The 14734-nt window shown below is 32.9% G+C and overlaps 2 protein-coding genes across 5 annotated transcripts in view; one reads left to right on the forward strand and one right to left on the reverse strand.

Annotated features, from left to right (window-relative positions):
- LOC126735474 (dual specificity protein phosphatase 23-like) overlaps nucleotides 1–14734 on the reverse strand; it is a 162172-nt gene that overhangs the window by 79035 nt on the left and 68403 nt on the right. The window lies entirely within an intron of this gene.
- LOC126735467 (lutropin-choriogonadotropic hormone receptor-like) overlaps nucleotides 1–14734 on the forward strand; it is a 98086-nt gene that overhangs the window by 25976 nt on the left and 57376 nt on the right. For 2 of the 3 annotated variants that reach the window (XM_050439457.1, XM_050439460.1), the window contains exon 2: nucleotides 5167–5349. In XM_050439457.1, coding sequence (XP_050295414.1) covers nucleotides 5167–5349 — 183 coding nt within the window. Of the gene's footprint in view, nucleotides 1–4670; nucleotides 4830–5166; nucleotides 5350–14734 lie in introns of those variants that run through there. The other variant, XM_050439458.1, reaches the window with a different exon arrangement.

Genomic DNA, 14734 nt, shown 5'->3' on the forward strand with positions numbered 1-14734 from the left:
GGGACTATTTGAAAGAGTTGGTGTATCATGATGGGGCAGTAAATACTCCGGACGAACTTCAAGAGCGCATTGAATTACTGAATTGATATTACTTAGAGAATACTTGGTCTACCTATGAGATGCCAGAAACTTATCAGTTTTACTACAAGTCGCTTACAAGTACAATTCTATGAAACAAGAAGAATTCTGACATGCCTACGTTGACGCTTCTAGCTCTACTAACTAAACATGCAAATAATTATATGAAAATAATCAAAAATTATTAATAATTCACTATAACGAGTCTGGTGCGACTGACCTGCGAGTTGCACATGAAGATCTGGTAAAGATGTATCGATTGCACAAATTTTATTCATAGTCGGTTTAGCTCCTGTGCATCTCACCTAATCTAAGCACGTATTTTAGAATAAATGAACTATAAAAATTATTAAATGAATAAATAAATGAACCAATTTTTTACCAATTTATGAATATTACACACAGCCGTTTTACGGTTTAATCTATTCTTATAATAAAATCGGCTTATTTCTACATTTAACCTGGATTTTATTTTTAAATCTGAAATTTTCTGTAAAGCTTATGTTAAATATATATTATTCGAATAACTGCATATACGTACCTTTTTCTCTATACATTTCTAGTCGTAAATTAAGTGGGATAATTCAAACTTCTATGAAATCTTAACGCCTAAATAAACCAACACTTCCAAAACCGGAACAGCTTTGTCTAGTTCATAGTCTAAGTATGGATGCAAGTTTAACTTCTATTGTCTTACCCAAGTTGCTCGACGTATAATAAATTCACCAGTATGTTCGCATCCTTATGAGATAATATTGGGGTTGATATGGTTAACCTTAAAACTGTCTCTCACAATTATTCGATGAAGTAATTAATATAAATAGCGTAGCTAGGTACGCTATAGCGTACCTAGAAGTGTGATCGTAATAAAACTTATATAAATTATTAGGTAATAGTAAAAGCTTATTTTACACCTAGAAAATAACTATTCTTATTTTAAATTAACAACATCAATTGAAGACGAAACGCATAAAGAAAGCGAGAATAATAATAAGAATATTATTATTTTCTGTAATGTTACGCCACTGGACTAATGAAACGACACGTATATTATAAATTAGACAAAATGCGCATAACACACCCTCCATTGAACCCTATTCATGGCTCGAGGTGATTTTTTAAAAGCTGATATATCTTCATTGCCTACGTCGAGAATTCGAGAATCCATGATACAACTGCGAGAGCTGCATGCTCGCATGATATTAGCATGATCGAGCAATAGTCTTTGGAGTTCCTCTCAATAGTTATATGTTAAGAAAAAAATTAACTAAATTGTTAATTAAGTAAGACTTCTCAAGCTACCATAGTTTTTATTTAGTTTAAAATCTAAATATTGATGCACGGTTAATTTCTATTGTGTCCTCCAAATTATCTCGACTCTTAGAGAAATTCATATGAGAAAAGAAGACTTTAAATCAAGAATTTAATTTTGGAATGACTGATATGAATCATAAAACTGGAGAAAAATGTATATTGTATATTGTTTTCTGGCCCTGGCAAGGCAATTTTTATTTCGCAGATATTCGTCTGGGCTAAGACCTAAGGATGTAATTCAAAGGGTTAAGCGCTAATCGTAATTTATCTAGGGGTTTGCAATTACATCCCAGTTCCGAAATTACATCGCAATATTTTACCATTAAAATATTTTACCATTAAAATATTGCGATGTAATTTCGGGACACCCTGTATATAGAGAAGTGGTTGCATCCAAACTGATCGAAATTCTTTTGACAAATCTGCTAGCGTCCTCTTGCTTGGCAACGGAAACTACTTTAACTAACTTGACAGTTTGACGTAACTAATTGGACCAATCAAAATGGTAGAAAGGCGTGACCAAATTAAGGCGGGGAAAATTCAAATTTAATTTAATAAGAAATCTCATGTTATTTAATCGCAATATCCAAAGCAAACACCTAATCATAAAGGTTACTTTTTGATTATGTGTTAGCATCAGATATTGATCAGGATAAAATAAAAAAGGTAAAATATCGCGATGTAATTTCGGGACACCCTGTATTTGTGTTTTTTGTAGTCGAGTTAAGTTGATTGTATTGGCAAAGTTTACAGAATATAATATATAATATACAATATAAGATTTTCTGTAAACTTTGGTATTGGCCTTTAAGTAGCAGACGGTGAACGAGGCAAATATTAATCATTTTTGGCAAGACGTTGGATTTCTTCGTAATTAAAGAAATAGGGATAAAAGACGGTTTATCGCGTATTAAACGACGAATAATATAACAAACTCAGACAGAGTTTATTGTTATAATTACATTTAGTTTAGGCCGAGACGTGACCTTAATTATTTATATTTAAGACGTGGATTAAATAATGTACTGCCGTAAGATTTTGTTTGTTTGTCGTGGAAGTGTAAATCCAAAGGTTCTCAAACATTTCTCTTTCCTGATGCCAGTTTGTTATTAATTTATTTTACATTTATATTAAATAATATTAAACAGTACTCTGAGTGCCTTGCTAAAATCCAACCCCAGACAATCCCTAGACAACGATATAAAGAAAACCTACCTTAGTAAACACTAAAATTATTTCAAAAAACTGCGGCAAATCTATTTAAACTACAAATAATAATTGCACTTGACACGATCTCAATGTTAATTAAAAAATAATTGAAGTACGAGTCAAAACGAGTCTCCTATTCAAGAAATTAAACCCTTCTATACTATTTTTATTAATTTAATACGTTTATTTAGGTGACTTAGTTATTTCTTCTCATAGGCTTATTTATCAATCGTTTAAAAAATATATAATCCCAAATTATTAGAAAAAAGAAACCGCATTTCAAAAGTCGTTGTTCTTAATAATGTGCTATTTAAAAAAATTAAGTAAATGCCAAAATTAATGGTTTGGACACTTTAAATAAGCGTGTAAAAGATTTAAGTCGTAAAATGCAATGAAAACTATTATTCCGTGATTACTTGATTTAAAATTAAAACTTTCAATGCATTTATGGCATCTTTTTTAAATGATTTTTTGCATAAGTATAAAACAAAACAAAAAGTAGCAAATACATATCATTGTTTTTAGAATATTATTTTCTATCGAAATACGTAATAATATACCAAGTGAGTTACTTATTTTATTGGGTATTACGTCACTTATAATAGCAAAAATCAATTGGGAAAATTCACACGGTCAAAAATTAAAAAGAAGAAGAAAATAGAATAGAAGTAGAACAGGGCATTCTCAAAATTAATCATTAAATTACATTAAGATCACACCCCTTTAATTTTAAAAGAAGTAACCCTTGGTGTGGAATGGCAATGATCTAGAATTGGCGGATTTCCTAATTTCTATAAACTCTCTTCACGCAAATATTTCGTTCACAATTGAGAAAGAAAAAGATGGAAGGTTACCTTTTCTTTTAAAAATTACCTACAAACATGAATTTGAAATCGACCGCAAACCCACCACTACGGACAATGTCAACCAAAACTCTTCAGAACTCCCCACATTCCTACAGATTTTCCCCTTTTAATTTATCGCCTTTTCAACTTCCCACTTTCTAAAGAAGCTTTTCTTGCTGAGTTAAGCTTAATTAAACATATCGGTTTTAATAATGGTTTTCCGCTGGATATTATTAATTGCTTTTATTATAAATTTTATGATAAATATGAACTCACGTACAACTTAAAATATTTCAATAATAAAAATAGCCACCTTTATAGACCAATATCCGTTTATGGTAATGTTTCTTATCAGCTTGCAAAGTTTTTTTTTAAGTTTCAAATCTCACACTTGCCTTCAAAACAACGAACAATTTAAAAAGACAACTCGCTAATGTGATAAATAAGGCTGTTTTCTGTTCAAAATCAGATGACTGTGATGCCATTTACATAGGGCAACCGGGGTGTAAAATTTCCACCAGAATTAACACAGCGTTGGTAGACAAGTACAGGGATACTGACATTATCGAAACTAAATCGGCGTATGCGAATCACTTATTGGCCTCCTCACATGATTTTTCTTTAACACAGGGAGCTGGTATTTTAAACAAATGCTCAAAAGGCATAAAACTGGACCTGTTAAAGGAAATGGAAATTACTAAAGCTAAGAAAAGCCACGTCCTTGTGTATGTTAATGACATTTTCACCTTTGAACCTCACCTCATCTATAACAACCTCTTGTGTGACTTGCTGGCCTATGAGTTAAACGCGCGCGGTTACTGGATCGTTCTCCACTTGTGACATTTTACGTTTTTATTTTTTACATGTTTATTTTTATCTACGGTGAATATTGTTAACCTAACCTATCTTTAGATTTGTTGTTAGTTGTAATATGATCTGTGTAGGTGTCTAGGTGAAAATGTCATCATATTTTATAAGCGTTCTTTTTGTACAATTTTTTATTTACTTTTAGGCTCTGATGATGCGGAACACGTGTAGCTTTTTAAAGATTTTAAAAATTATATATATGTTTAATGAGACTCTGACGTGGAGTTTGTACTTTTTATTTGTTTTTTTTAGTATAGTAAGTTCTTTATCAATATATTGGTCTTATTAGGGTGTGTTCACTAACTAATTTTTGCATACCAATCTTAATTACTTTATTCCTTTTGAGGTGTTCGTCAAAAAAGCTCCTTTGCTTCATAACAACTCCACATGCCAATTTCGTGTTTGAATATGAATATTAAATATTTGGATTTTGAATACTTCTAATTTATCTAAGGAATTTCACTTAATATAGTATAAGCAGATCCCTGCTAATTGGGATAAATCGAATAAGTCAAGGTAAATTGAAAACCCATCGTCATATAATATAATATACAAAATAATTACATTGGGAGAACCAGAGCAAAAAAATTTTAAAACTATTAATGAAAAATTAGAACTCTAGCAAATTTAATAGCTTGTTTTTTAAAAAATTCTATAGATAAATAAATCGAGTTTATAAGAAAAATTCGAAGAAGCAGCAACTTTATATCAAAGTTTGAAAGTTGTAATTAGAATGTCAAAAATGTATTGTGAATAGGTCTGGCACATTAATAATTAACAAGTTTAATATAAGTTTTCTTATTGTTAGTTTGAAAAATAAAAGTTTATTTATTATTTTTTGAATACCTTTCAGATATGTCCTTTGTTGGCTGCTTATCTCTGAGGTTCTTTGTAGAGGAAAACTGGGTTACTCCGTATACCAAATGACCAACAACTGCATGTGTGAAGATGTTAGTGCTACAGATCATCAATGTAGATGTAGAGGAGCAGATTTCGTTGATATACCACAAAATTTAACTAAAAGCCTGAGTATTTTGTAAGTATAAGTATTTTTATATGATTATAAACATTATAGAATTTTTTATTACGGAATGATGTCTTTACCAGGATCCAGTTTGTATAGTAAGTCAAGTTCAGTAAGGTCTTGTAATTGATTCCTATGAGATTCTGTAAGAATATGCACGTTGAAAAGTCTTAAGCAAAATGCGTGTCACAAAAACCACTTCCGAGCCATAAAATTAGTAAAATCAAATTAGTGAAAATGAAAGAAATTAAAGTACGCTTTCTATTTGCAGTATTTTTCTCCAATATTCAAATATCCTATTCTTTCTTTTTACCTATTCAATTACCATTTTGAGTTCTTCTAATCCGAATCGCCTTTGTATTATCTTGCGACCGTTGTTCTTTTTGGATTACCTGTAAATTCCCCTTTAGAGATACTATTATTCCTATAATATCGATGGCTTTCGTTCCTTTTTTTAACCATTTATTTATTTTTAAGTCTCCGAAAGTGATTTTTAATATTACTTTCTAAATTGCTATTTTCTTATCTCTTAATTTTATTATTGTCTGTTTTGTAATTATATTATCTGTAATCCATAATATTACGTTTGTCGAAATTTGCGTTTATTTAGGCGTAATTATGTAACAAGCAGAGGGTCTAGCTATGTGTGCCTTAGCTTGGCTCATACCAGGTGTTACCGTTTATCTCGGGATTCCATTCAAGTAAGAGATAGTGCTTCCTCATTACCACTATTACCTTACCAGGTACCCAGACAAGCAGAACCCTGCAGTTCCTCTAAGATCTTTATACAGTGCTGTACGAGCTTAGATTTCACCTTTTGCCGTAATAGCCGTAATGATAGCTCTGCCACCTAAGCAGATTACTACGACTGTATTGATGTTATAACAAACTAAAATTTGACTAAAACGACTGTTATAACAAATTAAAATTTTCTGTCTAGAGAATCTGAGTTCCCCTCTTACAATTGGACCTCCTGTAGAAATAACAATAAACGATTTTCTCTAGAGAATGATGTTGGGGAGTATAATAATACAACATACTGTTGACCTAAAGACCACTTTTACATTACCCTCTCATGCTGAAAATCATTCTTCAGTCCAGGTTATCAAGTCGTTACGCGAATTTAGGAATTGCCTGGCTTCTCAAATCCTCGGCAAGCATGTCCTCCTTTACAAAATACAAGGCATCCCAAATGTCCTTATAGGTTGGGTTGGGTTGTTCTGGTGTGACGCTTCTTTGGTAACCAGATCACGTCGTATCGACTTTTCTATAATTAGAATGTTAAATCCGATTCTGATTGGATTTGCTGCAGCTCAGCTGTAAGTAAGATTAGTGGTTTCCATAAGAAGGACCCAATCGTAATCCAAACGGTTGAAGTAAATGATTCAAACTTAATTCTAAGCGATTTAGTATTCTGTAAATTAAATCGTTCATAGCTTCTATAATAATATAAAATTGTGCCCATCCCAAGATGTTTAACGCTTTTTGTGACAGGTCCTTCCGCCTCTTAAAGTCATGAAGCCAAACGAAGTCACCGTTTTTGTACCTCTGGTCTTTGGCATTGACATCATATGCGTCTTTCATCCGATTGCTCGCATCTTGAAAAAGAATTAGATGAATTTAGTAAGAATTAGTGCTCATTTCATGCGTAATTTCATGCATTCTTAGAAATGCGCACTTATACTTATATACGCTATTATAAATAAAATCCATTCTCCTACGCTCACTGACGTAGTTCTCGCCTGTAACCTCGGTTCCTGGCAGGACTACTAGAAATATGTATTTTTACCGTATTTATTTATGTACAATTTAAATATCGCGCCAATATTACGCATATAACTTCACTGCACTAAACTATCAACTGACTGCCCAGCGACAATATATCATTCCATTTCAAAGTCTTCTGATCCTATATTAAGCCACTATATCCTATAGTACAAAAGTCATTAAAATTGTTAGATTTACATAAAATCGTAGAATTTTATTTAGAAGCGAGAAAAAGAAAGCGTTTTTGCTGAAAGTCGGGCTACAGAGAGTCGAGTTACTTTTTCCTAATAATGACTTTAACTCGAGGGCTGCCGGAAAAATATTGTTTTTTTAAATTTTTATGCAGTTCAAAGCCTATTTTCTGGAAAATTAGAATAAAAGGAGAAATACCCCACTCATAGGCTAACTTATAGCTCTTAACCATGTTTAATTCCAAAATGTTAACATTTTCAATTGCCTGGAAAAAATAAAGAATAATCTGAATTATTTGATAAAAGTAAATAATGATTTCCAGTATCAAAATGTAACAAAAACTTACTGGAAATTGTCGGCCGCAGTATATATTTAATGAATATTGGAATAAAAGAAAATACATTGCACTCATAAGATCATATAACCATGTCCTCAAAAAATTAAAATCAATTGCTTGCAAGAATTAAAGTGAATAAGTTGAACTGCTTAGGAAAAATATAATAGAGGTAATAATGACTTCAATTACTGGGAAATAAAAAAAATTCACTATAAATATTTTGAAAATAATTAAAAAAGTTAAAAAAAAACTGCCTGTGCTAATATTTCAAGTAACGTCAAAGGTTTTTTTTTTCAACTTATGGCACTAACTCCATTAATGGACATTATTTGTTGGTTTATATATCAAAAGCAGAATTTTTGATCAAAAAATCATTTAATTTCTAATTGATCTAATTTAATATTCACTAAAAAAATTTTTTTATAGATTACGTGCATCTCAACATCGCATAAAACATACATATATCATACTCATATGTTTTTAATCTTTGTTTTTCTCTATCTCTTTCGCTTCCTATACGAACTTGATTAAACTCGATTATTGTATATTTTATAAAAACTTACAAAATTATTAAAAAAGTTGCTACGGGCTTGCAAATAAAATTCAAATTAATATGAAGAACTTTTGCTGCTTCCGCTGGAGGTCGGATTAGCACAGCGAACTTGTTGCATATTAATCAAATCGTCTCAAGCGTTAACTGACTGAAAATATTTTTTTCAAAAGAAATACTAAACGATATACTAACGTGTAATTTCGTTTTCATTTTTCACAGCAAAAGACCGAAAGGTCATTTACTTTTGCCACATATTTTTGGCTATACTTAATTAATGCTAAAGTTTCAAAAAAAATGGTATCTCCAATTAATTGATTTGATGATTGATTGAATGTATCTGCTCTCTGCTTTAATGCAAATCCCTCTGTTTAAATATATAGGGTGGCCAACCAAAAACGTAGGCAAGGCATAACAGAGTGGGCAAGAACTTTTCGGCAATATCCAAAAACACGTCAAGTTTGTTTTTTAAGGGGCCAGTTTTGATGTAGAAAAGATAGCAAAATATGTAATCCTCTAAATAGAAGTAGGGGTTAAGTGATCCCTTATTACTAAAAAGTAGTTAAAACTACTTTTAGCTCGAAACCTATCTACAAAAATAGCAATGTTGGGGAAAATTGCGATGGATAGTACGCTAAGTATAAGATAATTTGCCATTGTCACGAGCGCGACTTATACAAATATCCAATGAATATTAAAAGATACAAGATCCTTCCTTATAAGATTTCGATTAGTGTAACAGCTAAATGAAGACTATGATCGTCGCTTACAATTTTGCGAAATTATGACTGAACGAGCGATTGATGTATAGTTCTCTCCACCAATAATCTATTTTGCGATTTATTTTATCAATAAACTGGCAGCGCTTTTTAGCGACATCTTTTATAAATAAACCGCAAAATAAAAATTGCTGGAGGTAACTATTAAATTTTATTTAGTATGCGTATTTTTTAGATGAGTGTAGTTTCTTCTTAAATGGTTTAATGAACCGCTACAATCATCGTTACTGGGCTGTTACCAATTAGAGGATTTTTCACGAAGGACGTACACGGTATCCCTAGAAGTTTTATGTATGGGCTGGTATATTTGAAAATTCTATTATTCCTTTTTTTTTAAATATAGGAAGTTCTGCAAGCACGAATTACGGTACCGTAAATGTTTCATAATATACGACAAAGGTTTGAAGAATGAAAAGCACTGTTTTATGAATATATCTCATTACAAGATGGGAAATCTCACCATCTCTTAGAGCGTTGAGGGTTTTGCTATTTCGCTCTCAGAAACAAACTTAACGTGCTTTTGGATCATAAAGTTCTTTCCCATCCTGTAATGCCTTGTGGTATGTTTTTGATGGGAGCGTATAGTAAACAGAATAACAATATGGTACATCGGTAATTAAATATCATCAAACGCTATTCAAACATCTTAATTAAAAAAATATGGCCACAAGTGTTTAGATTGATGAGACTGAGACTTTATTAATTTAAACTTGAATGAGCTTAACCTAACAGCAAAAGTATTTTTTTAAAATAAAATAAACCATAAATATGTAATTAGATCATTTACATGGCTTTTAGTAAGGTTTTAAGTGGCCATAAATAAATTTCGAATATGCTACTTTAATAGCAGTCGTAAAACCATATTGTGTATTATTTGCTCGTAACTGAAACGCTTTTGATTAGCAGGAAAAAATTCATTAACCTCTTTAAAAATTTAAATCTCTAGTTATATTATGATAAGTATATCACACCCGGTATCTCCTAATGTTGTATAGTGCAATAAAGCGCGGACTCTTATTTCCTGATACAGAGGATTTTTAAATTAGTTAATGTTGATGTTGAGATCATTGTTTCTTTGTTGAGTCGATTCCAATTATAAATTATCCTATTTATAAGAAAATTTCTTCTTAGAAGCTTGTTACTCATTTTTTAGTTGTGCCTTCTAGTAATGCTGCTATTGGGAAAAAGGAAAAAGTTTATATTGGTTGACAACCGGATTCTATAAGATCTCGCAATTTAAAAATCTTTTTCTTTTGTTATTTTTTAATGATTATTGCTGTGAATACGTAAGACTGTCACAACAATTTAATAAATTGCATTTTTGAGATGACAGCAATAAAAGTTTGTTAGTTTTGTAGTTATAATTGTGTGCAAAAGATGCGAAGTTTGTTTTGAACCTTGTAGTACTCGATTGTGTACTTGATGCTCTACTACAAAGTGACCGCGCGACCTGAGAGGATACTTTGTTCAAGTAGCCTTAGTAGATTGCCTTTGACTTGGTTATTGACGCATATCTTATTAAAGGCATTTCCGAAGTCAGAATAGGCTACGTCAGTTCGCTTAATTTCATCACCTCCTTGTATACATTTGTTGAGTGTGGTGAAAAGTTTTATAAAAGTGTATTTTTTTATTTGATTAAGAAATCCACGTTAATGAGGTGGCATGCAAGAAAAAGTTTTTTAGTTCTAGGGTTATTAATATTTATACTTAAAGAATAGATACTTTTTTTTTGCTTTGCATTTAGAATTTTAAATAGTTAAAGTTTTTGAAAGCTTTTTAGTTACCAGCTTTTAGCTGCCCATCAAATAATATCTTTGAGTCTATAATAGTCAACACTGTAGAGTCAACCTAACCTGCTGAGCCAAATTATCACTAATATAATATTTGCTGGGACATCAATCTCGTAGCCTTAAAAATTTAAAGAAGAAACCTATTATAATCTTTAAAGAAGTTCATGGTAAAGAGTAATTATTAAGTTGTGTTCATTAAAAAAATCGAGTCACATCGAAACTCTTCAGCTTTACCAAAAGTGTGCAAACCTGGTCCATAGTTTCATAAATGTATCAGATTTTCCTCGAAAAATGCTTTTTTTGTTTGTTTAGAAAATAAAGTATTACTATTTCATAGCAATGTTACATCATTTCGATGCCCAATCTGCAATTGCATAATGCCATTTGGGTTTTCTTTTAAAAACAGAAGATTTTCTTCATAATTTATTGTAACTAAAAAATCAGAAGAAAAAAAGGAAATTGAAAAAAAAAATTTGACAGACACCACGTAAATTTTAGAAAAAGTGGGGAGGAATTTTTTTGGGACCACTTACAATTTTGTAACTTTTTCTAAACCTTATTCAAAGATGGATCATGTATTAGAATTATATTATGGAGTTATTACCATCAGATTAATCAGCAATTAAAGAAGTTGGTAAGGATCTAAATACCCTAGAGAAGTTATTACATGATTTAGAGTTACTCAATCGCGAGGAACTTGATTTAAATTTATTTTTTCGACATCTAATTTTTTTTTAATTTTAACTTTTTACTAACTTTGCGCGCTCTAACTTTTTCTAAGGTTCGGTTCTAAAGACAAATCTGTTGAAATTCGGTATATATTACATGCAGTTGAGTTTAATTTTGCGTAGAATTGGAAAAAATAGTAACTTTGGTCTCTAAGTTAAGTCTTAAAGTTATTTTCCTAATGTGAAAGAGATCTATAATTTTTATTTGGCACGCTTTGATAAAAGAGCCCGTTCACGAATTATTAAGGGGGCCCCGTACTTTTTTTACTCACCTTATATAAAAAATCATACGTAACGAGTATTTGTTTTTTTAATTATTTTAATTGAGATTCCTCTTAACCTACTTCTAAAAATGTATTTATTTTTCCCACGACATTCGCTTCCAGGTTTTATTTTACTCTCAATGTCAATTGCAATCATTTCGTTAAGCGCTTGGGTTTTTTTCCATTTTATTTTGAAACTTTTTTCGATTTAAATCCTATGATAAAATGGAAGTTACCAATGATACCATCTGTCCCGTTTCTTTACATTAGCTATATTATTCCTTATTCATTTTAAAATGAAAACCTCAGTAACAAAGAGTCTTTTTATTTGCTTTTCATGAGAAACATCTGTAAACGAGGGATTTATTTTGTTGCTTTAACCTTTGTATTTTTAGACCGATGGGCTCTTAAGCTTTGCCATGTCTTGTAGAAAAATTCAAAAAGCATGAAATATCCTTTAAGCTTAGCAATAAAACGCAGTTTTGCCTTATTTTTATTATGCAGCTGGAGAAAAGTCTAGTTTTAATATTTTTTCAAGGGTGGTTAACAATTATTCTTGAAGTTACAATGGAAAGATAAAAAGTATAAGTATCATCAACTTTATTTTACTTGAATCTTTTACACTTTTAAATCTATTCAAATTGTACCTTTAACTTAATTTTAAATGAATTCGACTACAATTGAAAGAATATAAAATTTGGGTCATGGTTGACTAAAATAATGTCTTTTTTAGATATAAGGTTTATATCTAATAAATAATAAATTACAAAATGGCGGATGATCTTTGGTCAAAAATCTCATTGAGGCCAATATTTATTGCTAATAGCATATCATATCAAAATTATGAACATTAGATTTTAGTCTAGAACGACATATTTGCAAGAAGTTTTGTCCTGTCTCAAAGTGATTTTAAAATATATTTTGCAAGGACGCATTAGAAACTTGCAGTAGGTGAAAATATCGAAAAAATGCAAAACTTTAAAGTTTTTACCAAAAAAAGTTGGTCTTAGGATGACCAATTACAGAAAGAAGAATTTCCAGAAAGATAATCAATTAAATAACTAGCAAAACTTAGGAAATAACAATATCAATATTTTATCATCAGCAGAACATTGAGATATACATAGAGATAAGTTAATTAGCTAATTGGGATTTTGAAAACCTACTTATTATAAAAACGCAGGTGCTCCTCCACCATTGATTAATTTAATGACACCTACAATGATACACATATACCTATAATAAAATGTGTAATGCCCTACTCAACTGTAAATTATACACGCCCAGTCAACAAAGGTTTTGGGTGCGGAAATTAATGGGTTAACTTGCGCAAGTCTAAATAACAAAATTAAAAGGGTACATAGCTCCCACACTCCCTCGTCATACAGAGTTCGTCCTCCGTTGTGTGCAGCCCCCTACACGCAACGTCTAAGTGTTCTCTGAACCAGTTTCACGCAGTACCGAGTGTACCAGTGCGACGATCAGTGTTTCCCTGCCCGCTGAGCGCGCCAGTAATATGGCTCTTAAGTCCCAAGACGACTTATCCTTCTTGTGTGAAGACGGAGATTTCTCCGACTTCGACACAGACGGAAGAGAGACCTGGCCATACTTCGATGCACGCCATCGAACCAAGAGGAACTGACATAATACTCCACCGAAGGAGCCTAGCTCCTGCCCTAAGATGTCAGAAGGCTCCCAGGACGAAGACGACGGATTCCAACCCGTCGTCAGCAAGAGGAAGACATCCGACCCTGAGAGATGCCAGCCATTACCCAGCTCCAGCCGGCCAAGCAATTCGCCCGGACTCCCTCCACTTCAAGGGCTGGGTTCAGGAACACTCTTCCCGAACCCAGACCTGAGCCCGTTCCGCCACCACCCAAGGCCAAAATACCCCCAATTATCATCCGGGAGAAGCATAGATACAAGGAAGAATCTGCTGCCTTAAAAGCTAAAGGAGTGAACCACGGTCACGACATCAACACGCACGACGGCGTCAAAATCCAGCTACAGTCAATAGGAGACTACAGGAAAGCTCCGAACCATCTAGAAGAAAACAAAGTGTCATTCCACTCCTTCTCTCTGCCTGAGGAGAGGAGATTGTACATCGTCCTCCGAGGACCGCTCGAGCACTGGCCAGCCGAGAGCATCCTAGAGGACCTAGCGAAGCTCGGTATTACAACAGGAACAGACAACCAAAGCCGCTATAGTATTGATCCAGCTCCCGGGGGACGAGAAATGGATCTTCTCGATCATGGAGCTGAGAGGCATCAAGATCAGGGTGGAAACCCAGCGAAACAAATTGAGGAGAATCCAGTGCCACAGGTGCATGGACATGCCCAGGCTAGGTGCATGGCGGCACACAAATGCGTAAAGTATGGCCAGCGTCACGCAACTGCCGAATGCACAAAACCCCGAGCCAGTGAGCCATATGCTTTAACTGTGGAGGGCCGTACACTGCGAACTACCTGGGATGTCCCAGGAACCCACAGCAGATCCTGAAGGCCAAAGCCACCAAAAGCGATCGCCCGTTACAGACCCAAACGCCATGCTACAAGATTTTTTGCTTCAATGCAGCAGTAGTTCCAAATGCTACTGCAGAGTATGTAACCAATGAGAGTCCAGTAGCCCATACACTAATTTCCACAGTCATTTCCTTATTTATTAAAGAGTATTGTTACATTAGCTAAGTAGGTATAAACCTTGCAAGGTTAACATGAATATGTTTATATTTAATAAATGTCAGTTTCAAAGTAAAACACTTCCTCGACTACCTAGAGTCCGATCGAAATTGAACGTGATTTACGTAAAAATATGTTTCGTGTTGTATTTCTCTTCTCAACGCAACTGCAAGTGGAATATCGGTGAAGCATTGTCGTTCTGTCTTGAACGTAATGCTCTTTCTATGAGTTAATACATCCATCACATGTTAATACATAGGTGTTTCGGCACCCAAGAAACAAATTTGCCAGGCGTATGGGCTTAGGCTAAATG

The sequence above is a fragment of the Anthonomus grandis genome, chromosome 4 (assembly GCF_022605725.1).
Source record: "Anthonomus grandis grandis chromosome 4, icAntGran1.3, whole genome shotgun sequence".
In the NCBI taxonomy this organism is placed as follows: domain Eukaryota; kingdom Metazoa; phylum Arthropoda; class Insecta; order Coleoptera; family Curculionidae; genus Anthonomus; species Anthonomus grandis.